This window comes from Clupea harengus, chromosome 2 (assembly GCF_900700415.2).
Source record: "Clupea harengus chromosome 2, Ch_v2.0.2, whole genome shotgun sequence".
In the NCBI taxonomy this organism is placed as follows: Eukaryota; Metazoa; Chordata; class Actinopteri; order Clupeiformes; family Clupeidae; genus Clupea; species Clupea harengus.
This window is the reverse complement of record NC_045153.1, coordinates 7,780,585-7,804,587: the sequence shown is the minus strand read 5'-3', so window position 1 is coordinate 7,804,587 and position 24,003 is coordinate 7,780,585. Positions and strand designations below refer to the sequence as shown.

Sequence of the window (24,003 nt, the reverse complement as noted above, 5' to 3'; positions counted from 1 at the left end):
AGATCCGTTTTCAATCATGGAGAAAAGCGACGAAAGCCAGTTTTTTGAAAACATGACCATTTATTTAAAAACAAAGAAGATGTTGTCACAGTGGACAAAACAGATGAGGTGGAGGATCAAAAAGTCTCTCCCCAGTTTCGTTTCATATGTTGACGTAGAGCCTTATGCTGTTAGCCGTTTACAACATAATTAAATATAACATTAAATATACCCATATTATGCATTAAGACAAGCCCCATATGTTGACGTTTAAACCGTTTACAACATTATTAAATATTACGTTAAATAAACCTACATTATGCGTTAAGACAAACCAGATATGTTGATGTTGATGTTGAGCCTTATGCTGTAAACCGTTTTGTTGTCTGAGCATGCGCGATTATGTTGAGCCTAATGCCGTAAACCGTTTGTGTCTGAGCATGCGCAATGTGAGGGACTACTATCCGCCAAAGGACTACCATCGTGTAGCGACAAACATTGTGCTACAAGATTGCAAGAAAGGAAAAGGGCCGGAATTCCAACAAGGCATTTCAGGCAGCTGAGAAAAGTGATTTCTGTGTGAGAGAGTTACTCCCTCTGGTGTTTACTTTGGGCTCTGAGTTTGTAACATTGCACACAATCTGTAAAGAGTGCCCTCTAGTGTTTTACTGAGGACATTGCATCTAGTCTGAATAACTTGTTTTAGTGATTTGGCCAATGCTTAGGACAGTTTCTCCAGTTGCTGCCTTAAATAAATGTTAGTTGTTCTGGGCTATCCACCCACTCTCACTGCCATGTAAAGCTTGAGTTCAGAATGGTGCAGACTGCAGAATATCTAGAAATCAGTAACATGTATCTTAGCTTTGCTTAACCTGACATCCTGCAGTCTGCTAATCTTGTTTGTCTGATTCCCATAATCTGACTAAAAAGTTGTGAAACAAACAAACAAAATAACATGCACAATATCAAAATAAAATGACAGAAAGTGTGTTTTTGGTCTGTCTCAGTTTTTGAGTGGGTGACTACATGAAATAAATGATGTCCCTCTGACCAGATGTTAACTGCAGTCATCTCTGGCAGACCTCTGGAGGTTATTTACTTAAGAGGGGAAATGGAGAAGAGACCAGAGACTGTTGAGGAAAAAGAAAACATTGCAAAGTGTGAACTCAAAGAGGGATCTGTCATCGATTTCTGATGACTTTACTTCACAAAGCAACGTGATAAGGTGCACAACCTACATATTCTTTAGCATGATTTTAATTTGGGAATTGAGTGCACAGATCAGATGTCAGTCTGAATAATTGGATATTCTCTGTTGTTGTGCAAATTACCTAGTTGTTGAAATGCAGATTACATATCAAACAGTGTCTTGCAGGATGAACTTGAGATCTTAATAATTACTCTACTATCTGTGTACATTTGAAGTTGTACAGTCATCCCCTAGAAAGGCCAAGTTGTATAACAATAATTCAAATGTATTTGAGGCTAACTGTAACGATGTGCCATTGGTCTGTTAAACCTGTTTAACATTCATCAACTTCCTTTATTATTTAGAATGTGACTATGAGGATTCCAATTCAAAATGAGACGAAGTGCATTAGAATTAAATCACTGACCTGTAGATGACAGTATAGTCACACAGGAACCATCACAATTGTACCGTTTCTAAGAATCTTTATCGTTTGATCTGTACATATTAAGCATGTGTTATTTATGCAAACCAATGTATCATTTATCATTTATTTCAGTTTCTTTAGACAACAAGAATCCAAATTGCATTACCATTTTATATTATGCTGGCTAGGCCTGATTAGAACCCTGTGCATTACAGTGCAGCCTGAATCCTTTAAGTAAACCCGTAAACGGCATTCTGACTCCAAGGTGTTCTTACCGACACCACTATACCTGAACCTCACCTTTATAGTCCTTCCTTTAAGTTAACAACATCCATGACAACAATTACAGTTGGTCTAGTGCAAGTCTAGTCAAACAGTTATCTGGACAATATTTTGCCTTAACATATAATTACATATTATTAATTTATAGTAGGGCTGTCAGCGTTAACGCGTTAATCTATGCGATTAATGCGGCCGCGATTAACGCGATAAAATATTTTAACGCAATTAACGCAATTTAAAAAAAAAAAATGCCTTTATTTGGATATGACATGAAGTTATGACAGGAAGCGAGGCGGAGAAGAGGTGGGGAGAGGATTGGGAAATTACATCAGGCCAGACTTGAACCTGTGTCCCCTCGGGCAATGTAGCCCGTAAGGGGGCTTGGCCTACCATTTTATGGGAGCGATGAGGGACAGGTGGGGCTTGAATAGCCCCCCTTGTTCACAGTGGGGAATGACAGAAAAAGTTTGAGAACCACTGCGGTAGTTGAAGATGGAAAGAGCTGAGGGATTGTTGGGCGGAAAGTCTCTGTTTAAGAGCCAAAATGACGGAACAATCGACAAAACTAAAGTTGTATGTAGCATTTGTCAAGCTGAATTTAGCTATCACAGAAGCAGCTCGTCTTGAAGTTATCACCTTAATGCAAAGCAGTCCCAGGTTAGATGGTTCCCAACCCACACTCCATGACTTCTCTAGGAAAATAACTAGACCAGTCCGTGAAAAGGTTGCCATTTGGGTTGCAACATAGTTGAGGACAGTGGGCTGATTGAGGTGATTCGAATTGCTTCAGGGGAAATTCTTACGATTTACCGTCAAGGGGCACCATTGTGTTTTAAAAAAAAATACAATTAAACAACAGTGTCTAAAATACACGCTTGTATGAAGTGATTACTCGTTAATTTATAAGATTTAGTCTTAAGAAGAAAAAAAAACTTTTAATCGCGATTAATCGCGATTAATTCATTTCAAAATGTGCGATTAATTAGTTAATTTTTTTTAATCTATTGACAGCCCTAATTTATAGTAATTAATTAATTCATTAATGATATCAATAATTAAGTAATTTACATCTGTAGATAGGATTTCTCGTTAGCATGAAACTGCTACAGCTATCTTGTACACATTTCCAATTGTCCCTTTCAAAGCAGTCATTGTTCAGATGTATTGATGTGTTCACACTTACAAGCTTGTGAAGTAGCTCTGTGAATGTCGTGAATACCACACTATCTGTCCAGTAGACACACACACACACGCACGCACGTGGGTCTTGGGGGCCAGTAGCCGGGGCCCGTAGACAAATGTATGTCAATCTAAATAGTCTGAATAGCATTGCCAAAAATATTGATCTATCCCCATATTCAGCTGATTATTATTTATCCTCATATTCAGATTACACTGCGCGGGGGGAGGGGGCGTGGCGGCGGCGGTTAGTGACATAACCTGAGAATTTCACAGTTTTAAGTGTTGTAGGCTGAATATCTGCGCAGGAGGAGGGGGCGTGGCGGTGGCGGTTACAAACATGGGGTACGGGACAGTAAAATGTTTGGGAACCACTGCCTTACGCCACTGACTAGGGCCCGTCGTAATAGCCTGCACCTGGGCCCGTCGTAACTACGTTACGCCACTGCAGACAGCGTCCGCACACTGAACACTCAGCATGGGATGTTTTAAATGGACATCCCCACTTTATACTGAGGATCCAGATGATGCTGTTTGATCATGTTTGGTCCTTACCGAAAGACCAGCTTGCCATGTCAGTTTCATGTAAGTTTCCCTTGAATGACACAGGTGAGGCAGGATGTTCTCAAGTCCAAAGCCTTACAGCTCAAAACAAACTGTGGGAAATTAACAGTTGAAACAGGGACAGGGTTCAACACAGACATGTTAATTCAGACAAAGGGTTCCTTTAACATACAGCCACAGCCACAGCGCAGCACAAGACACACACAGGATTACACAGATTGGCACACATACATAACCCATGGGTCAGACACATAACACAGACAAATACACACACACACAATTTTCACATTCAAATGAGTAAGCCCAAGATCCTTTTCATACACCTTTTGTCACCACCGGCACTCTGATTCTCTTGGGATTTTACAGGAGAGATACTCAGAGGCAAGTAGACCTGAAAGGAGCTAATGCCCAGAATGGAGCTCAAAATAGATCTGATGGATCCTGGTAGGGCCTGATGGAGCCTAGTAAGTAGACCTGAATGGAGCTCAAAATAGATCTGATGGATCCTGGTAGGGCCTGATGGAGCCTAGTAAGTAGACCTGAATGGAGCTCAAAATAGATCTGATGGATCCTGGTAGGGCCTGATGGAGCCTAGTAAGTAGACCTGAATGGAGCTCAAAATAGATCTGATGGAGCCTGGTAGGGCCTGATGGAGCCTAGTAAGTAGACCTGAATGGAGCTCAAAATAGAGATGATGGATCCTGGTAGGGCCTGATGGAGTGTTATTTAGAACAGGGGAGAGAAACTCACATTTAAACTAACATCCGAATGGAGCTTCAAAGAAGCCAGAGATGTGTATTCCCACACAGGGGGTTACTGACTGGAGTCTACTTCCAGAATCCCAAGACCTAATAAGTATTTTACATTAAAATAGTGCCTAGCTAAAGAGTGCTGTCACTAAGGGTGATGAGGATTTTACAGCAGCCTCAAATCTCAGCATATCCCAAAATATCTCAGTGGCACCTCCATAAATCTGATGGTAATTTTTTTCTAATACCACAGATACATGGAGACTCTGTCATGAGGATGGTTTTTGATAAGGAACAAGGTTTACTCTTTACATATGGTGCACACTCATGAATGTCAATAGGGCAGGAGACCAGGGGTACGTTCGTCGTAGGATTGAAGCTAAGTTAATCAATTGGCCTTTTAGCCCGTTAAGATTAGCGAGCTGATTGAGAACAGCAAATATCGGTTCGTTAACGGCTGACCCGCATCCTAATCATGTGGTTAATTTCAAGCAGGCTAAAGTTATCATGGCATTTGCGCGTGCACGTCCTACTTCAAAAGGCAGGAAAGGTCGATCACCAAAACCATGATTTTCTAACGGTATAATGGTTCTAAACTCAAAGAAAAGGGCTCTTTTTTTCTCCGCTGGCAAGTAGGAGATGAACATGAACGCTTATGAAGAATACAAGATCATAATCATGGCAAAATTCAACACCACCACCGCTGTGAGAGCAAGGTGTGTTGGGATGTTTATAGGGTGATATCTATGTATGAATACCTGACGCCAAGTGTCAGCTGGTACAGAGGTTTCATCTACCGGTATGCATCTGCATGGTTGCTAGTTCAAATCCCCTCATCTCCTTCCTCGATGTAGTTTTACATTTCCTTGGAAGTCGCTTTGAATAAAAGCGTCTGTTAAATGACTAAATGTATTAATAACAAATGCAATAAATTGAAGCAGTGAAAATAAATTGTCTGTATTTCTCTCTATTCTTATCATGAGTCCACCGTAATCATTTTCTACAATAATGATATACTATGGTGTACTAATAACACTCATATAATTATGAGTGCTTTGTTCTCCGCATCACCGACACTACAAAAATGTACCACTCGCAAAAAAGCGCAAGACAGTCAATGTGGTGTTTGCAATAAATGACTCGAGAAGGTCTTGTAAATTAATGATTCCTTGTCGGCTGAATCGGTAGCGCTCATACAAGAATAATGGATCTTGGCGATCGCAAAGAACTCTCTCCCTCCGCTAATCTAACTCTAATATCAGTCCTTGGTCAATGGGATCCCTCCTTTTTCCGGGGGTGTGGCAAGCTTATCCAGCTACACTTACATTAGCCTGCCCTGGAGCAGGTTAGTGCTAATCGATGTGTAACTATGGTGATTTATCAAAAGTTGCTTCCACGAACCAAAAAAGAGGGGCGTTTTTTATCTTAGCCTGAAAATTAGCTCGCTAAACCGTTTAGCGAGCTACGACAAATACCCCCCAGTACACAGGAAAACAGGTTCATCAAAAGGCTCAGTTAAAATCAGTAGAGGTAGACACAGGTGATTATCCAGTGATGCTCATTCAGGAAGTAGACTTGAATAGTGATATCATAACAGGTGACACAGGTACTTATTCAGTGACTTACTGAGTCCATAATGGCTTTCAGGTGTGTGATGATGTGGGTGGAGTCAGTAATCAGAAACTGGGAGGTGTGGAATGGTGAGTGTGTAGAGGGCTATGCCTATGTCACCAGCTTGCATTAGACAGTTACGGAATATTTGACCAGATTACTTCTTGCATTCCCCATTAAAAAAATACAATAACTATGAAATATAATAACCACCACAGCTTCAGATGAATCATTGGCATGTATATCACCAATGCATTTCTCTATGTTAATAAATTGTGTTGTGCTGCCAGAACAAATTGCAAAAATAAAAATGTTGCCTGATCATCAATGCTCAGTGTTTCCCTCCGGCAGGAGATGAACTGCAGCAGGTGTCTGAACTCTAACTGAGCTGCTCTACTGTTACTGCAGCCTTCACTGGTAAGATCCTCAGAGATGAGATAGTGGCAAAGAATGGAAAGACTCTCTCAGTGAAAGTGTGTGTGAAAGTGTGTAGGTGTGTGTTATTATCAGGGTCAGATAATGACAGCTTTCCTCTGTCCCAGTCCAGCTGCACTCTGATCCTCTGGGGTGTCTGCTTCACTGTGAGGGGAATGTCTGGGAGGGATGGAGACTCTGCTGCATATGCACCATTAGTATGAACCACACACCAGACTCCACTGGAGACACTCTCTCCCTTCCTCTGACTAGACTCTGTCATCAGTCCCAAGAACCAGATGTCACTGTATCCAACCTCCACATCGCAGCAGTGAGTCCCTGAGTTAAAGCCCTCAGAGCCCAGGACACAGGCATGCACATCAAATCGCTCTGGGTTATCAGGAAGCTGCTGTCTCTCAACACTTAGTCTCACACTGGTCAGATCCTCAGACAGGATGAGACGTGGGTTTACAGTGTTGGGATCCAGAGTCACAGGAGCTACAGAGAGAGAACACACACATGAGAATCGAATCCAGTTGAAGTACTGATGATGAGAATGATTATAAACAAAACCATCATGATCAGTATTCAATACGAAACTGAAACACACTGATAAAACTAAATACCGTATTTTCCGGACTATAAGCCGCTACTTTTTTCCCACGCTTTGAACCTCGCGGCTTAAACAACGATGCGGCTAATTTATGGATTATGATACCTGTGACTGTATACGGTGGCTTTGTGTTTACGGTGGCTTTGTGGAGCTAGGATGCTAGCATGGATGCAGCCGCATGGATGCTTAGCTCCACGCGATTTCTCAGTATCTCTCAATAACTTAACTAATGTCAAAATAACCACAGTCTACCAGCGTAGACAGAACACAACTCAAAACACTTTAGAAAATAAAATAAAAGTTTACAACAATACAAATCCAGTCTTCAAGTTCTTTAGCTCACTGGTTTCAAACTAGCGTCTGTCTTCAATCTAACGTTCTAGCTTCTGATTGACTCTTGCGACTGTGCGCTCTTAAAGCAACAGTGCACTTATCTAACTGGCAAAACTAACTATTGTATTAGTTTTGATATTCATTTTAGCCTGTGTAAAGTTAATTTGTTTCAATGTTGCGGTAGGCACCTGCGGCTTATAGACATGTGCGGCTTATTTATGTTAAAAATAATTATTTAAAAAAAATTCAGTGCGTGAGGCTTATATTCAGGTGCGCTCAATAGTCCGGAAATTACGGTACTGCTGTTTTCCTGTTTGTGTCACCTTTGAACTAAAGTGAGTTATATTACTTACAATATTATTGTATTCTGCCCTTTGACACCAGGTTGATTAGCATTCAAATTGACATTTGAGCAGCAAGGCCTTCCTGTCTGCAGGTGTCTGTGTGTGTGTTTGGGGGGGGGCACATTTTTAGATAGATTCATTCCTGTCATTTTTCAAGGAAAATTGTTGATGTACTGATGTCTGACTAACTGCGTATGTCTCTCTGTATGTGTTACTGTCAGTGTGTGTGTTTGTGTGTGTGTGTGTGTGTGTGTGTGTGTATCAATATTGTGTGTGTGTGTGTGTGACTGTGTATCAATACATTGTATGAATGAATACTTGAGTAATATGATATTCAAAGACATAGTTGAACGTTTTTCTACTGCTCTAAAGAAACACGTCCTTAGTACACCAGCCTTCAGTGTAAGATAGTTTTAGAGTCGGAGACGAATGGAAAATGACCTCAAACCCAAGTCCCACACAGACATTCACTTCACCCTGTAGCCACCTGTTCTCTATCCCGTTCCTGGCTATACTGATGATGAAGCCCCTGTTATGGACTCAACTGAGTTGAGCAAAGGGCCTGCATGTCACACCAGAGGCAGGATGAGAGAGTATGAGGAGGTTTGATCACCACTCCAGTCTCCAGCACTGGACTCACTCCTGGAACTCCATGCTGAAGATCAACATGATGAAAAGGAAAAAAGCCTCCACCTACATGGGATGGGAGTCAGCTGATCTCTCTGCTGTGTGGCCTCATGTAAAACCTGCTGAACACCAAAGAGCTCAGCCTGCAGCTCAGAATGTCTGTGGCATCACTAAACCTTAGAGAGCAGATTCATTAGTTTGTGATGGTGAGGAGGCAGAGAGGAGGTGTCACATTTGAACTGAAGTGCTTTATATTACTTACATTATTTTATTTTAAACTCTGTATTCTGCCCTTTGACATCAGGTTTATTAGCATTCAAATGGCCATTGTGAGCAGCAAGGCCTTCCTGTCTGCAGGTGTCTTCACATCTCTTACACATAGGATTAACTCCCCCCTAGGTAGAGCCCAACTACTGTTGTTTTTAAGTTTGTGGGTTCTTTTTCATCGTGGTGTTTCTCACCATTGTATTCTCATTGTGTTTCCACATTTCTAGCGATCTTTGTTAATATCCTTGTTATGTTTCCGTGTCCCTCGCGTTCTGGGGATATCTCTGTTAATTGATCTACTCATGTTGCCAACCTCGGCCTGTTCTTTGGATTACTCTCCCCTCTTGGATTGTTTGCTATTGGACTGACCACCTGTGTACTGAACCCTGCTAAGTAAAAGTGTATTCCTTATCACTGTGTCGTGTGATTGAGTTCACCACATCAGCCCACCATCACTCTCCATCGTTTTCCAGCCTTCAGTCAATGCTAAGATGCCACAGGGGCAACACTAGCTTGACGTCCATTTAAAAAAATGTGCATTAAGATAATTAGATTCCATGTGTGTCAAATTCAGTGGACATAAAAAGTCTGTAAGATTGTTTTGGAGTCGGAGACAACTGGAAAAGGACCTCAAACCCAAGTCCCACAAAGACATTCACTTTACCCTGTAGCCACCTGTTCTCTATCCCGTTCCTGGCTACACTGATGATGAAGCCCCTGTTATGGACTTAACTGAGTTGAGCAAAGGGCCTGCATGTCACACCAGAGGCAGGATGAGAGAGTATGAGGAGGTTTGATCACCACTCCAGTCTCCAGTCTCCAGCACTGGACTCACTCCTGGAACTCCATGCTGAAGATCAACATGATGAAAAGGAAAAAATCCTCCACCTACATGGGATGGGAGTCAGCTGATTTCTCCGCTGTGTGGCTGTGGTCATTTGTTTCATATTTTAGTGAATATGGACCAACTTAGGAAAACCTCACTCATTAGTAACCTCACTCAACATGGCTGACAAATAATACCAAACTGCCTCTCAGCAGTCAGCCATTTTGTAAACAAGATCAATTGACTTCACCATGAGTATCCCGAAAGTTGGTAATGGTACCAAACACGCAACAAGTTCTGATTGGGTAAAGTAAAAAGAAGAAGCTAATTCCTTTTTGGCCACAGGTACAGCAACACACAAGTATATGGGAGGAACTAAGTTCTTTTAAAAAAGACTGCTCAGCGATTTTCTGCGTTGATCCATGGAACACTTTCTATTGCTGACTTAGAAGACTACGATTAACCTCAGATCTACACATTCAGCCTCTTGACTCTTGATTGTGGAGTTGTAAGATAGTTGCTATTTTCTCCGCAACAGTGAACTCATGTCAAACCTGCTGAACAGCAAAGAGCTCAGCCTGCAGCTCAGAATGTCTGTGGCGTCACTAAACCTTAGAGAGCAGATTCATGTGGAGCCCACAGAGACATGATGGTGAGGAGGCAGAGAGGAGGAGAACACTGGACAGAAATGAGGAGCTGTGTTTGTGTGTGTGTGTGTGTGTGTGTGTGTGTGATCTGAACTCACTGTATTTAACAATCTCTTGCATCTTCTCCCAGACTCTGAATTTCAGGTTGCCCAGGTGTTTTGCCACATTGATCAGAGGTCCTGAAACCCTCTCTGGATCCTGCAGTGTGCACTGGGCTCTGGAATAACATTCAGGAGTCAGTGCTGCTGTGGGTTTGGGTTCAGAACCACAGAGAAGAGAGAGACAAGAGGCAGATCACTTACCTCTCCACTGTGCTCTTGTAGGTCTGTGAAATGAAATAGGGAGATGGGTTAGGCATCATTGCTCCACATCTAAAGTCAGCCTGAATATTAAAATGATTTGCTCATGTGTGGATAGGGTTAGAGTTAGGCCCTAGCACTTCTTGCTGGCCATGTTGTTGTGTTTAGCAGGAGTGGGCCACAGACAGCGCATGTTGTACCGTGAAGGAGTGCCTTTATGGAACCTGGGTACAGCATACGGTGCTTGTTGCAGCTGCTGCCAGCCAGTTGTGCACTGCTATTGTATCCTGCCACCCTTACAATGCTTGTATAACTAACAATCACCATACACCAAGCCAGCCAACATAACTATCATAATTCATCATTGTTAAACATACAATTCCCAACATCAATAAAACTGGGCTACAGACAGCACATGTTGTATCATGAAGGAGTGCTTTACGGATCCTGGGTACAAGCATGTCACGTGTGTTGCGGCTGTCACCAGCCAGTTGGGCACTGTTGTGTATCCTGCCACCCTTGCTATCCTAACTAAAATCCACATGCACCATGTCAGCCAACCATAACTTAACATAACTCATCACAACTAAACTTAAATAAACTTCCCATACACTTTGCCAGGCAGCCTCTCTATGTCCTTCACAACATGAAGTTTACTCTGTAGACTCCATAATCAGATGTTGGTGTCAGAGGTTCACTAACAAAGATAAAGCATGGGTCCTACCTGCAGGAATGTGATGTCATCAGCTCCCATCTCCTCCTCTATGGCTCTGATTGTGTCTGAAAGAGATGAGATCTCGCTGCTCATCTTCTCAATTTTCTTCTTCATCAACTGACTCTTCTGCTCCTCTTCCTCCCTCAGTGCAGCTAGCCTGGCTGCCTCTTCATCTTGTAGAAACTGGTGAAGCTTCTCAAACTCCTCCTTGATCTGCCTCTCTGTGTGTTGGGTCTGGACCTGTAATACCACATGTCATCACACAAAGGTGTCTTAGTTTATATATGATATTAGTTTCTGTTTTATGTAGAGTTGTTTTAAAAGAAACAATCCATAACTTACTTTTATGTGTTGGGCAGTTCCATCACTGGTTGTTTTAACTTGTTTAAAGTGGTTGAGCTTCTTCTGTAAATGCTGCAGTTTGATCTTCAATTCTTCCTGTTCCATGAATTAACACATTAATAAGGTATTGACTGTGTCAACATTTCTCTACATGTCTGGATGCTAGATTTAGAACACTAATTATAAGCAAGTTTGGCTCGGTAGCTGATTGTGATCCATTAAATGTCCGTGCCTAACAGTGTTAATAGTGCTTTGAGGATGACTTATTTATAAACACACACAAACACACACATATATACATAGAGAGAGTTTTATACTTTTTTTTTTCAAAGATATTATTAAACATATAACAGTTTGACCTCTTCATGTCAAGGTAATCCAAATAATTCATGAAACTGTTTTTCTTTGTTCTTAATAATTAAAGCTCTTTGTTAAATGCGAAAAATAACATGCTGGCCTTAAATTGTAATATTAATTGTAAATGTGCTCTTTGCTTTCCTTCTGTGTGCTGTCTCATATATAACATGTATACCGATAATGAAAGTTGTTTACAGTCATATTTTCCTTCAAGCCAGCACAGCACAGTAGCCATTATTGAATCATAAATAGTATGTAATTTCATTATTTAGTATTATATGCCCATCATTAATGTTAAAAAATGTCTTTAAAAATACATTACATTAAATGCTTATGAATGTTTTAGGAATTATTCAACAAGCTATATTTGGAATTAGGTATTACCAATTACTGTGCAAAAGTCAAATAGTCTAAAATGGTCACACTGAAACCAATTATTCAGTTGATTTTCATATCTTGATCAAGGTGATTTCAACAGCATTCAACACAATATAATAACTGCAATTGTAAGAGGTGTTTTGTACAGTAGATACGGACTTAAGGAGAGGAGGTCATGCAAGAAGGTTCAACGGTAGAGAAGAAAAATGACAAAAGGAACATGATGATACCTAGTGGTTCTGGATGAACACTACAACAACCACAAGACGAAGTTTTACCAATAAAATCCATATGATTGTCTAACATCATTGACAAAATAAAAACAATTGATGGCCACTCATCTTACCTGACGCTCAAGTGCTGCTTCACTGATGGGACTGAAGTTGTGGTTCTTGTGGAGTTTTGAGTCTCGACACTCCAAACACACAAGCTGTTTGTCATCTTCACAGAAAAGCTTGAGTTCAGAATGGTGCAGACTGCAGAATGGTTCTCTCTGACTTCTCTCCTGTTGGAAAGTCTCACACAGGTTCTTTAGAACCAGGTTGAGAGGATACTCCTCCTTTGAGCAACTTGTCCTGCAGACTAGACATTCCCTGGATCCTTTGGTTTCCCAGAACTTCTGCAGGCAGGTGTTACAGATGCTGTGAGTACAGGTCAGAAGAACAGGATCCTTGTAGATATTGTAGCACACAGGACAAAATAAATCCTCTTCTAAAAAGGCCTTGGATGCCATTGTGTCTGGTAGTTGCAGTTGCTGTACAGTTACTGTATGCCTGACAGTCTTTGCTTTCACTTTTAATTGACTGAAAACCTCGAAAGCCTGAACCAGAAAAAGAGCTTCACAAGAGCTTCACAGCCACTGTTTCCGGTTTATGATCCTTTCCCATACAGATAGCATATGCTCTGTTAGGACGATGTGTCAAATGGAACTGAACAGCAACATGTCTCTCAAGTTCACTTCTTCATTCAGGTGAGGAGTTTCTGAGGGAGGGGCTCAGATAAAGTCATAAAGGCTTCTGGTTGGACAGTACTGCAGCTGTTTCCTCTCTCTCTCTCTCTCTCTCACACACACACACACACACACAAACACACCACACACACACACACACACACACACACACACACACACAATGTGACACTCCTTTATCGAAATGTTAGACACAAGTATTATTCTTACTTTTTCTCAGAAGAACTTTCATCACATCCTGGACTGAAACAGTCAATCAACACAATACTAATAGAGAACCACATCTAAGTCTGATATTTTAGGCAAATTAATGAAGTGTATTATTGAATATAAAGTGCATTAAAAAAGCCTTTCACAGGGGAAACATCTCATTTACCAGTTTTTAAGTCTTTTAAGTGCATCTCTGTCAAAGGGAGTGTTTTGGGTACATTTGGTTTTGTGTCCAATCTAATCATCTCAAATGAAAATGAAAGATTCAGTGCAATAGTAACAGGCTATACAAGGTGGATTCAGGACAAGGTAACAAATGGGGCCCTTGTTTGACAGCGGAAACGGCTGACGAAAACAGGAAGTGCTGCTTCACTGAGGGAACTGGAGTTGTGGTTTTGAATCTCGACACACCGAACCCACAAGCTGTTTGTCATCTTCACAGAAAAGCTTGAGTTCAGAACGGTGCAGACTGCAGAATGTTTTTCTCTGACTTCTCACCAGTTGAAGAGTCTCACACAGGTTCTTTAGATAACGGTTAAATGGAGGGTGTTCTTTTGAGAATCTCTTCTACAGACTGGACATTTCCAGTGCAGGGGGTTCTTTTGAAAATCTGAAATTTAGGATTTAATTTTACAAATACTTAGCCTGGATACCAGACCGAACTTAGCCCCGCCCACACATCTTTTTGTTGGGAAGTTCGGTCTGGCATTACTCCATTGAGGAGAAATTATCTGCGGCTCGATATCGGCCGTACCAATCAAATTGTTAAGGCGGGCTTTATACGATGATGGACAGATGATCAACAGTAACGTAACCAACCACGTCACCAACACACGAGTTGAATTTGTTTTCAACAAACATGGCTGCCGCTGGAGAGCTGAAATGTATAGATTCGAGTCCATTTAGACATTGACAGTGCATTCATTTTGAAAGAGGAACAGAGAAACGCGATTAAGGCATTTGTCAATCGAAAAGATGTTTTTGCCTTCCTTCCTACGGGATCCGGTAAAAGTGTAATGTATCAGCTGCCCCTGGTCACATACTACGTTGTTCTGATTGGTTGTAGGTAACCAATTGAGCGAAGAGGCATTTTTTCTCCTGGTTCGGTTGAAACACGCCCCATAATCACAGCCCAATGGAGCGATATCAGACTCATATTCTGACTAGAATTATGAGTATGACATCGTCAGGCTAACAAATACTGTGACTACATGACAGAATTTCAGGATCCTTGAAGATTTCGCAACATACGGGATAGGATACATCTTTTCTCCAACGGCTGCAGTTGCTGTACAGTACTTGATTCAAAAACTACCCTTGAATTTTGTAATTAAATTAATTATTTTGAATAAAGTAAACTGGCCACCTGACCTTCACAACCATGCTCCAAGATAACAACCCCTCACACACACTCACACATGCAGACTACACAGCCTTATGATTCAGTGTGCTGTCTGCAGTTGTTTTGCACACTGACAGTATCAGCAGGGGTGCCTGCAGCGGTGACTGTGGGGCGGACTCCTTTACCTGTTATGCAGAGGATAGCTCAAGAGAACACAGAATAGTTCAACTTGAACACACTCAAACACATTTAACTTCATTTGTATGGGGAATGTAAATACCTAATATGGATCCCTGTAAGAAACATTACACACATACTGTATCTTCCCCACATCAATCATGACAACAAATGAAACAGAACACATGCCAGCACACACACACATTAACTCACTTAGGGCCTATAGTGTCCCTTGAGCAACACAGGTGAGGCAATATGTTAAGTCCAAAGCCATACAGCTCCAAACAAACTGTGGCAAATTAACAGTTGAAGCAGGGACAGGGTTAAACACAGACATGTTATTTCAGACAAAGGGTTCCTTTAACAGACAGTCACAGCACATCACAAGACAAACACAGGGTAACACAGATTGACACGTACACATAACCCATGGGTCAGACACATAACATAAACACACACAGCCCTTTGAGACAAATCTCACTAGTAAGTAGATAGATCCTGATGGATCCTGGTAGGGCCTGATGGAGTGTTATTTAGAACAGGGGAGAGAAACTCTACAGTACTATACCTTAGAATAGTGCTTACCGTACTTTCCGGACTATAAGCCGCTACTTTTTTCCCATGCTTTGAACCTCGCGGCTTAAACAATGACGCGGCTAATTTATGGATTATGATACCTGTGACTGTATACGGTGGCTTTGTGTTTACGGTGGCTTTGTGGAGCTAGGATGCTAGCATGGATGCAGCATGGATGGATTAGCTCCAGGCGATTTCTCAGTATCTCTCAATAACTTAACTAATGTCAAAATAACCACAGTCTACCGGCGTAGACAGAACACAACTCAAAACACTTTAGAAAATAAAAGTGTAATACAATACAAATCCAGTCTTTTCAAGTTCTTTAGCTCACTGGTTTCAAACTAGCGTCTTTCTTCTATCTATCTGTCTTCAATCTAACGTGCTAGACTCTTGCAACTGTGCTCTCTTAAAGCAACAGTGCACTTATCGTAACTGGCAAAACTAATAATCACTATTGTATTACTTTTGATATTCATTTTAGCCTGTGTAAAGTTAATTTGTTTCAATGTACCGGTAGGCACCTGCGGCTTATAGACATGTGCGGCTTATGTATGTTAAAAATAATTATTTTTGAAAAATTCAGTGGGTGAGGCTTATATTCAGGTGCGCTTAATAGTCCGGAAATTACGGTACATAAAGAGTGCTGTCAACCGGGGTGATGAGGATCTTACAGCAGACTCAAATCTCAGCAAATCCCCAAAATATCTCATCTCATTTCTCATTTTCTAATACCACAGATACATGGAGACTCTGTCAAGAGGATGGTTTTTGATAGGGAATAAGGTTTATTCTTTACAATGGTGCACACTCATGAAAGGCAATAAGGCAGGAGACCAGTACACGGGAAAACAGGTTCATCAAAAGGCTCAGTTAAAATCAGTAAAGGGAGAGGCAGACACAGGTGAGTATCAAGACTACCAGGGATGCTCAGCCAGGAAGTAGACTTGAATAGTGATCTCATAACAGGTGACACAGGTACTTATTCAGTGACTTACTGAGTCCATAATGGCTTTCAGGTGTGTGATGATGTGGGTGGAGTCAGTGATCAGAAACTAGGAGATGTGGAATGGTGAGTGTGTGTAGAGGGCGATGCCTATGTCACCAGCTTCTATTACAGACAGGACAGGTGAGTATCAAGATTACCAGGGATGCTCAGCCAGGAAGTAGACTTGAATAGTGGTATCATAACTAGGGTTGGGTACCGAGAACCGGTACCAATATGGAACCGGTTCCAATACAACCGGTACCTACCCGGACCGAAATGCAACGCAGATTTCGGTGCTTCATTTCGGTGCCTCAGCCAATTGACCACGGTCGCTAGGCAGATTCTGTGGGGCACATGTAAAACTGCCCCAGTTCCCAATGTAAACTTTGTCCTGTGTCGCTCACGCTCATTGGTGTTTTCATAGCAACAGTCTTATCTGATAAATGCCGAAATGAAGCACCGAAATCTGCGTTGCATTTCGGTCCGGGTAGGTACCGGTTGTATTGGAACCGGTTCTGATATGACAGGGAAGAGCAGGCAAGCACAAACAAAACTAGCCATCAACCTTTTAACAGAGAAAATACCGAAAGGTAAACGGTCAAAAGTGTGGCTGTATTTCGCACAAAAAGATTCAAACATCGCGACGTGCAGCAAATGCAACAAAATAATTGCGTGAAAAGAGGGGAGAGTCAACGGCAGATCAGCAACCGAAGACTGAAAAATATACGGAGATGACAGCTAAACTACCAACGGTAGTCTCTTAAAGGGGCAGTACACATTGTCTAGTACTCAGTGTGTTCAAGTAATAAGAGTAACTATAAACAAGATAGAAAAGATAGGTATAAACAAATCATAAAATGGTGAAATTTCATGAAATAAATGCAAACAAAATAATACATTTTTGACTCCAAAGGCCAATATGCTCATATTTTTGCAAAAGTTTGAAGCTGTTTTTTGTATTTATTTATATTTATTTAAGTATACTCTAAACTGTTGTTTACAGTTAATATAATGTTCATAGTTTGAAGTTAAAAAGTTTGAAGCTGTAGTTGGAAGCCAAGTGTTTTCTATGTATTTATATTTATAATATACTTTAAACAGTTCATATATTGTTCAATTTGAAGAAAAAAATTGCCTTGGCAATAAAAAAAGCCTTTCTTTAATGTCGTCAATCGTCGCTTTGTGCTTTAAAAAAAAAAGTAGCGGTTCAGGCACCGTTTAGGCACCGGTATCTTTTTAAAAGTATCGGTTTAGCACCAGTATCGGAAAAAACCCAAACGATACCCATCCCTAATTGTGTACTTTCAGATACATATCTGTGTGTACAGGCCTCATCGACAGCATCGGAGAGGGTTTTCTCCTGTGCAGGTCATGCGATTAGTCAGGAAAGGTGTTGCATTTTGCCAGAGAAGTCAAATATGCTGATATTTCTACAAAAGAATTGCTGAAGTATTGAAGCTGTAGTGTGTGTACAGAGTGTGTGTGTGTGTTTTGTATTTATTTGTATTTAAGTATAGTCTAAACTTTTGTTAACAGTTCATATATTATTTAAGTTTTAAGTTAAAAAGTGTTTTGTATTTATTTATATATATAATCTACTTTAAACAGTTCATATATTTGGCACTAAAAAAAGCCTTTCTTAAATGTCGTCAATCGTAATTTTTTTTTTTAATTTTTTTAATTTTTTATAAAAGTATCGGTTCCGGCACCGTTTAGGCACCGGAATCGTTTTAAAAGTATCGGTTATGTACCGGTATCGGATAAAAACCAAACGATACCCATCCCTAATCATAACAGGTGACACAGGTACTTATTCAGTGACTTACTGAGTCCATAATGGCTTTCAGGTGTGTGATGATGTGGGTGTGATCAGAAACTGGGAGGTGTGGAATGGTGAGTGTGTAGAGGGCGATGCCTATGTCACCAGCTTTCATTAGACAGTAATGGAATATTCTAGATTACAGATATTAATGACATGACACAGATTATGGAATATTATTTATTCTAGATTGCAGATATAATTAACATGGCACCGATTATGATATAATATGTAATAATCTAATCATTTATTTTGATCTGAAACATAATCTTTGAGCCAATCATCATTGGTATGCTCATCTCCACAGCAGTTCAGGCATGAAGAAATCAGGTTATTAGGCAACAGGTGCCCATCATGGTAGAGTTTCTGAAAACTAGTAATTTCATGAAAAGCCAAAAAAATAAGGAGAAATTCCTGTCCCATGTCCTCCATAACCAATCATCAGAATGAAGTGCTGAATTGACCAGATTACTTCTTGCATTCCCCATGAAAATACAATAACTATGAAATATAATAACCACCACAACTTCAGATGAATCATTGGCATGTATATCACCAATGCATTTTTCTATGTGAATAAATTGTGTTGTGCTGCCAGATCAAATTGAAAAAATTAAAATGTTGCCTGATCATGAGTGTTCAGTGTTTCCCTCCTGCAGGAGATGAACTGCAGCAGGTGTCTGAACTCTAACTGAGCTGCTTTACTGTTACTGCAGCCTTCAATGGTAAAATCCTCAGAGAATATTGAGTCATAAAGAATGGAAAGACTCTCTCAGTGAAAGTGTGTGTGAAAGTGTGTAGGTGTGTTTTATTATCAGGGTCAGTGAATGACAGCTTTCCTCTTTCCCAGTCCAGCTGCACTCTGATCCTCTGGGGTTTCTGCTTCACTGTGAGGGGAGTGAAGGGCTGGGATGGAGAGCGTGCTTTATATGCACCATTATTATGATACACACGCCAGACCCCACTGAGGGCAATCCATCCCTTCCTCTGACTAGACTCTGTCTTCACTCCCAGGTCCCAGTAATCACTGTCCCCAACCTCCACATCCCAGCAGTGAGTCCCTGAGTTAAAGCCCTCAGAGCCCAGGACACAAGCATACTCATCAAATCTCTCTGGGTTATCAGGAAGCTGCTGTCTCTCATTGCTGAGTCTCACACTGGTCAGATCCTCAGACAGGATGAGTTGTGGGTATGCAGTGTTGGGATCCAGAGTCACATGAGCTACAGAGAGAGAGAGAGAGAGAGAGAGAGAGAGAGAGAGAACACACATGAGAATCCAGTTGAGATTCTGATGATGAGAATGATGAGGATGGTTTTGATTATCATCAGTCATCAATACAAAACTGAAACACACTGATAAAACCAAATACTGCTGTTGTCCTGTTTGTATCACCTTTGAACTGAAGTGAGTTATATTACTTACATTATTTCATTTGATGCTCTGTATTCTGCCCTCTGACACCAGGTTTATTAGTATTCAAATGGCCATTGTGGGCAGCAAGGCCTTCCTCTCTGCAGGTGTCTGCATATGCCCTCTAATCTCTCACACATAGAACTGACTCACCTCTAGGTAGAGCCCAACTGTGTGTGTGTGTGTGTGTGTGTGTGTGTGTGTTTGTGTGGGCCACCAGTATTCAGTCAATGATAAGATGCCACAGGGGCTACACCAGCTTGAATTCCATTTGAAAAATGTTTATTAAAATAATGAGATTCCATGTGTGTTAAATTCAGTGAACATAAAAAGTCTGTCTAAGATTGAGTCGGAGACAACTGGAAAATGACCTCAAACCCAACTCCTACACAGGCATTCACATTACCCAGTAGCCACCTGTTCTCTATCCCTTCCTGGCTGGCAATGATGATGAAGCCCCAATTATAGAACTGAGTTGGACAAAGGGCCTGCATATCACACCAGAGGCAGGATGAGAGAGTATGATGAGGTTTGATCACCACTCCAGTCTCCAGCACTGGACTCACTCCTGGAACTCCGTGCTGAAGATCAACATGATGTGTGTGTGTGTGTGTGTGTGTGTGTGTGTGTGTGTGTGTGTGTGTGTGTAAATGCACGACAGAACTCACTGTATTGAACAATCTCCTTCATCTTCTCCCAGACTCTGAACTTCAGGTTGCCCAGGTGTTTTTCCACATTGATCAGAGCTCCTGAAACCCTCTCTGGATCCTGCAGTGTGCACTGGGCTCTGGAAAAACAGTCAGGAGTCAGCGCTGCTGTGGGTTTGGGTTCAGAACCACAGAGAAGAGAGAGACAAGAGGCAGATCACTCACCTCTCCACTGTGCTCTTGTAGTTCTGTGAAATTAAAGAGGGAGATGGGATGATTTGCTCATGTGTGGATACCCTGTGTGTCTGTATGTGTGTGCACAAAATTATCAGAAATAAAACAACCAATATACAATCTAACTTTGACTGATAACTAAAGGGGAGTGTGTGTGTTTGTGTGTGTGTGTGTGTGTGTGTGTGTGCGTGCGTGCGTGCGTGCGTGCGTGCGAAAGAGAGGGTGTGTGTGTGTGTGCTTGAGTGTTGTAACGAACCCAGCTCACAGGCACGAAACATAAAGGGGAGGCCACGCAGAATTTATGATATAATAATAATAAGTTATTTATTAAGGGTTACAAGTATATAGTTATCTATTAATTATAGGAAAACGTGTGGTGAATGTCAGTGTTGTGGAGAGAAACAAAAGATGTAATGTAAAGTCAGTTAAATGGTAATATAAAGCAAACGACGACGACGACGACAATCCAAATCCAACGAGTATCCACAAATCCAATTCCTATCCAAACATCAACGACCAATCCAAAACTCCAATCCAACGCTTCACGAATGCAGTCTGCTCAGGGCTTTTGTAGCCCCTCCAATTACTGCTACACCTGGTTCCAATCACCTGCTACACCTGCTCCCAATCACCTGCTCTAGAGATAGACAGAACAGGCATGCAAATCTCATGGGGGCGGGGCCTAGACCCGCCAGGGTCGTAACATCCCCCCCCTTAAGACAGAAGCCCACCTAAGTGGGATTCTGCACTATCCAAAAAACCCATTTACCTAAACAATCCCAATCCCCTATTTAATCACCCGCTCAACATCCATCCCGCTCACCAGTCACACCCCCTATTCACCTCAGCAATTCCAGGCCCTGGAAAAGCAGTCAAAGAGGGACAGGGGAAGAGACAGGAGAAGAGAGAAATTAGTTCAGCAGGCAAGCCCCATCCCCGCACAACCCATCCCCAGTGTGCGACCACGCATCAGTCCATGCACAATGGACCTTCCCTTCACATGAGGTGTAAAACCACTGTATAACAACATGAAGCCAAAGATCTTGAAGTCCACACCAACAATGGGCCAACCTATCACTACACCAAATACAGCCCCCAGGAAGAAACTGGTTGTTCTGCCGGTATGTTCTTGAAAGAAGAATCTGAAGGTGCATTTCAGTACGATGACCAATGATAATCGTGTAGTAAATAATACATTCCCTATGGCACGGAAGACTTTATCACCGGACAGAAATATACCAAAGAAGTGGAAAAACACACAACATCCTCTTAGACCTGATTTCTTTTCACACTTCAGTCCTGATATCCTATTTGATCCCCTCCCTGATTGTGCACGACTCTTCGCCCCCGTCACCCCAGCAGTGCAATCCTTAGGAACCTCTGTAACCCAGTCACCTTGTTTATTAGCCTCTATGGGCTCTATTGACCGTACTGGTGGTGCTGGCCCGCTTGGCCATACACGTGCCCCAGCCAGGATGTTACCCAATATCACATGCACTCCTGGCACAGGCAACGCTGGGCGAACCCCGACAATCACTTCCCCCTGGACCAGATCAGAACTCAGCACAATCTTATGCAGGGGTACAGACATGGTTTGCATCCCCATGCCCCGAATAAATACACATTTTCCCGTGCTGGATTGAAGAGAAAACGGTGTTACGACCCCCTGTGCCCTGCGCACCCTGCCTGCAGTCCCTATACTGGCCATATGGAGGGAGCAGGCTGTGGACCTACAACCATTATGATGAGCAGTGATTATCCACACCTGGTGCCAGGATATAAAAGCACTGCTACGTCTGATGGAGGCCCCTTCTCAGCTTCCGCTACTCTCACACACACTTTTGACAAACGCTCCTACTCACGTACATACCCACCTCACGCATCCACGCATCTTTGGAAACCCCTAGACTTTCTCCTTTGGATCAAACTTTGTAGTAAATAAATAGTCTTTTGTTACAATCCGCCACATTGTCTGTCTCTACCGTGTTTATGTTGCAACCCACGAGCCGGTCGTAACATAAATTGGGGGCTCGTTCGAAATAGATCTTTTTTTTTTCCAATTCTGCGTGGAGTGCGTGGCTCACTTAGTCAGGTTTTTGGTACCGGTATCATCTACCTCCGTATACTCCAGGTAGGAAGCAGTGGCTCAGTTTGATCACCAGATCCTTCCATCGAGCACTGGTTTGTTGTTTTGCGTTTTTTTGTGTTGCGTGTTTTGATTCTACTTCTCGTCGTGGAAACAATCCTGGGCGGGTATTGTTTGAACTCTCGTCAGGGGTACGTGAGTACGGCTGCACTCATTTGAGAACAGTGCACCTCTAGCTCAGCATGTTTCTGAAGCGACAGGTGTAGGAAAGGATAGTAAATACAGGGCTGGAGTGTACGGATGAACGTTGATACCGTGGTGAGTATGGTAATTCCCCCCCCTCAATTGTGTGTGTTTTTTGTGAGAGACGGTTAGTTGAGAAGCTGGGCATTTAATATATGAGCGGTGGCTTGTTATTAGTTGACTTCAGGTGGTCTGAAGAATTTGCAGTACATCGGTACATTTGTTTAAAGGAGTTTGGCAGTTAGGTATGGCTGTGGGAGCTTGCGTAGCGTTAAAACAAATCTCCGTTTAAAAAAGCGACAGATTATAGTGATCAACTGTCTGCTTAGCATTGCTGACGTGTGCTGTATCACGGTGTTGGGTTATTCTGGGAAAATCTGTTAAACTAGGGTTGTACACTTGGTTTAGTTCCCTCGATTAGGTTCTCCGTTTAAAGAAAATTATAAAGAGAACCGTTGATACTACGGAGGTTCACTGCTGGTAGGTAGGACAAGTCTCCTGTTATTATCTGAAGGGGGGGGTTCCCTTTTCTCTTCATTACTAAAGTTTTTGTGTGGGAAATAACTGGCAATAGTGTAACCACGTTTGCATCTTCGAGGTGTTTTGATAGAGGCCTGTAGTGGTGTGTAAGGTCTATTTTGAGGGATTGCCTGAATACACTGGGTTTTCTGTAGTGCCCTGTTTGCTGTTGTTTAGTTAGCAAAATGTCTTTCAACATGGAGGAGTTTGTTGCTCAGCCCTCTGAGGAAATGTTGAAGACTTGTTCAAAAGAACAGCTACTGCAAATAGCAGAGCATTACGAAATAGAACTAACTAGTCAAATTAAAAAAGCAAAGGCTACGGTGTATGAAGCCGTTAAGGACCTTTTGATTGACAAAGAGGTAATGGCGGCAAAAAGAGAGGACCCAGTTACAGCCCAGGTCTCTACAACACCTAGATCTGATAGTGAACTTAGGCTAAGGGAAATGGCCATTGACAAAGAATTCGCCTTAAGAAAGCTGGAATATGAAAATATTGAGCGGCAGAGGCAGTTCGAAAATGATGAGCGGCAAAGGCAGTTCGACCTCCGCCGGTTAGAATTAGAACTTGCAGCCAAAGGAATTGAAATTCCAACCTCTCCTGGTGAACAGTCACCGTCTCATACAGCATTAAGGGACATTAG

The 24,003-nt window shown here is 41.8% G+C and overlaps 1 protein-coding gene across 1 annotated transcript; it reads right to left on the bottom strand.

The window, feature by feature from the left end:
- Positions 1-6,236: 6,236 nt before the first annotated feature.
- LOC105895272 (nuclear factor 7, brain-like) lies at positions 6,237-13,153 on the bottom strand. Its single transcript, XM_042709702.1, has 6 exons — positions 12,489-13,153; positions 11,408-11,503; positions 11,064-11,305; positions 10,354-10,365; positions 10,150-10,268; positions 6,237-6,892 (listed from the first exon to the last, which is right to left on the bottom strand). Exons 1-6 carry the CDS (start codon positions 12,873-12,875, stop codon positions 6,360-6,362), a joined length of 1,389 nt encoding a protein of 462 aa, XP_042565636.1. The 5' UTR covers positions 12,876-13,153; the 3' UTR covers positions 6,237-6,359.
- Between the last annotated feature and the right edge of the window lie 10,850 nt (positions 13,154-24,003).

Excerpts from the sequence above, each read along its gene's own strand:
- LOC105895272 (XM_042709702.1), bottom strand. The coding sequence starts at position 12,875 with ATGGCATCCAAGGCCTTTTTAGAAGAGGATTTATTTTGTCCTGTGTGC. Across the intron at positions 11,306-11,407 it reads GAACTGCCCAACACATAAAA|GTCCAGACCCAACACACAGA; the intron begins GTAAGTTATGGA and ends GTGGTATTACAG. Across the intron at positions 6,893-10,149 it reads GCAAGAGATTGTTAAATACA|CTCCTGTGACTCTGGATCCC; the intron begins GTGAGTTCAGAT and ends CTCTCTCTGTAG.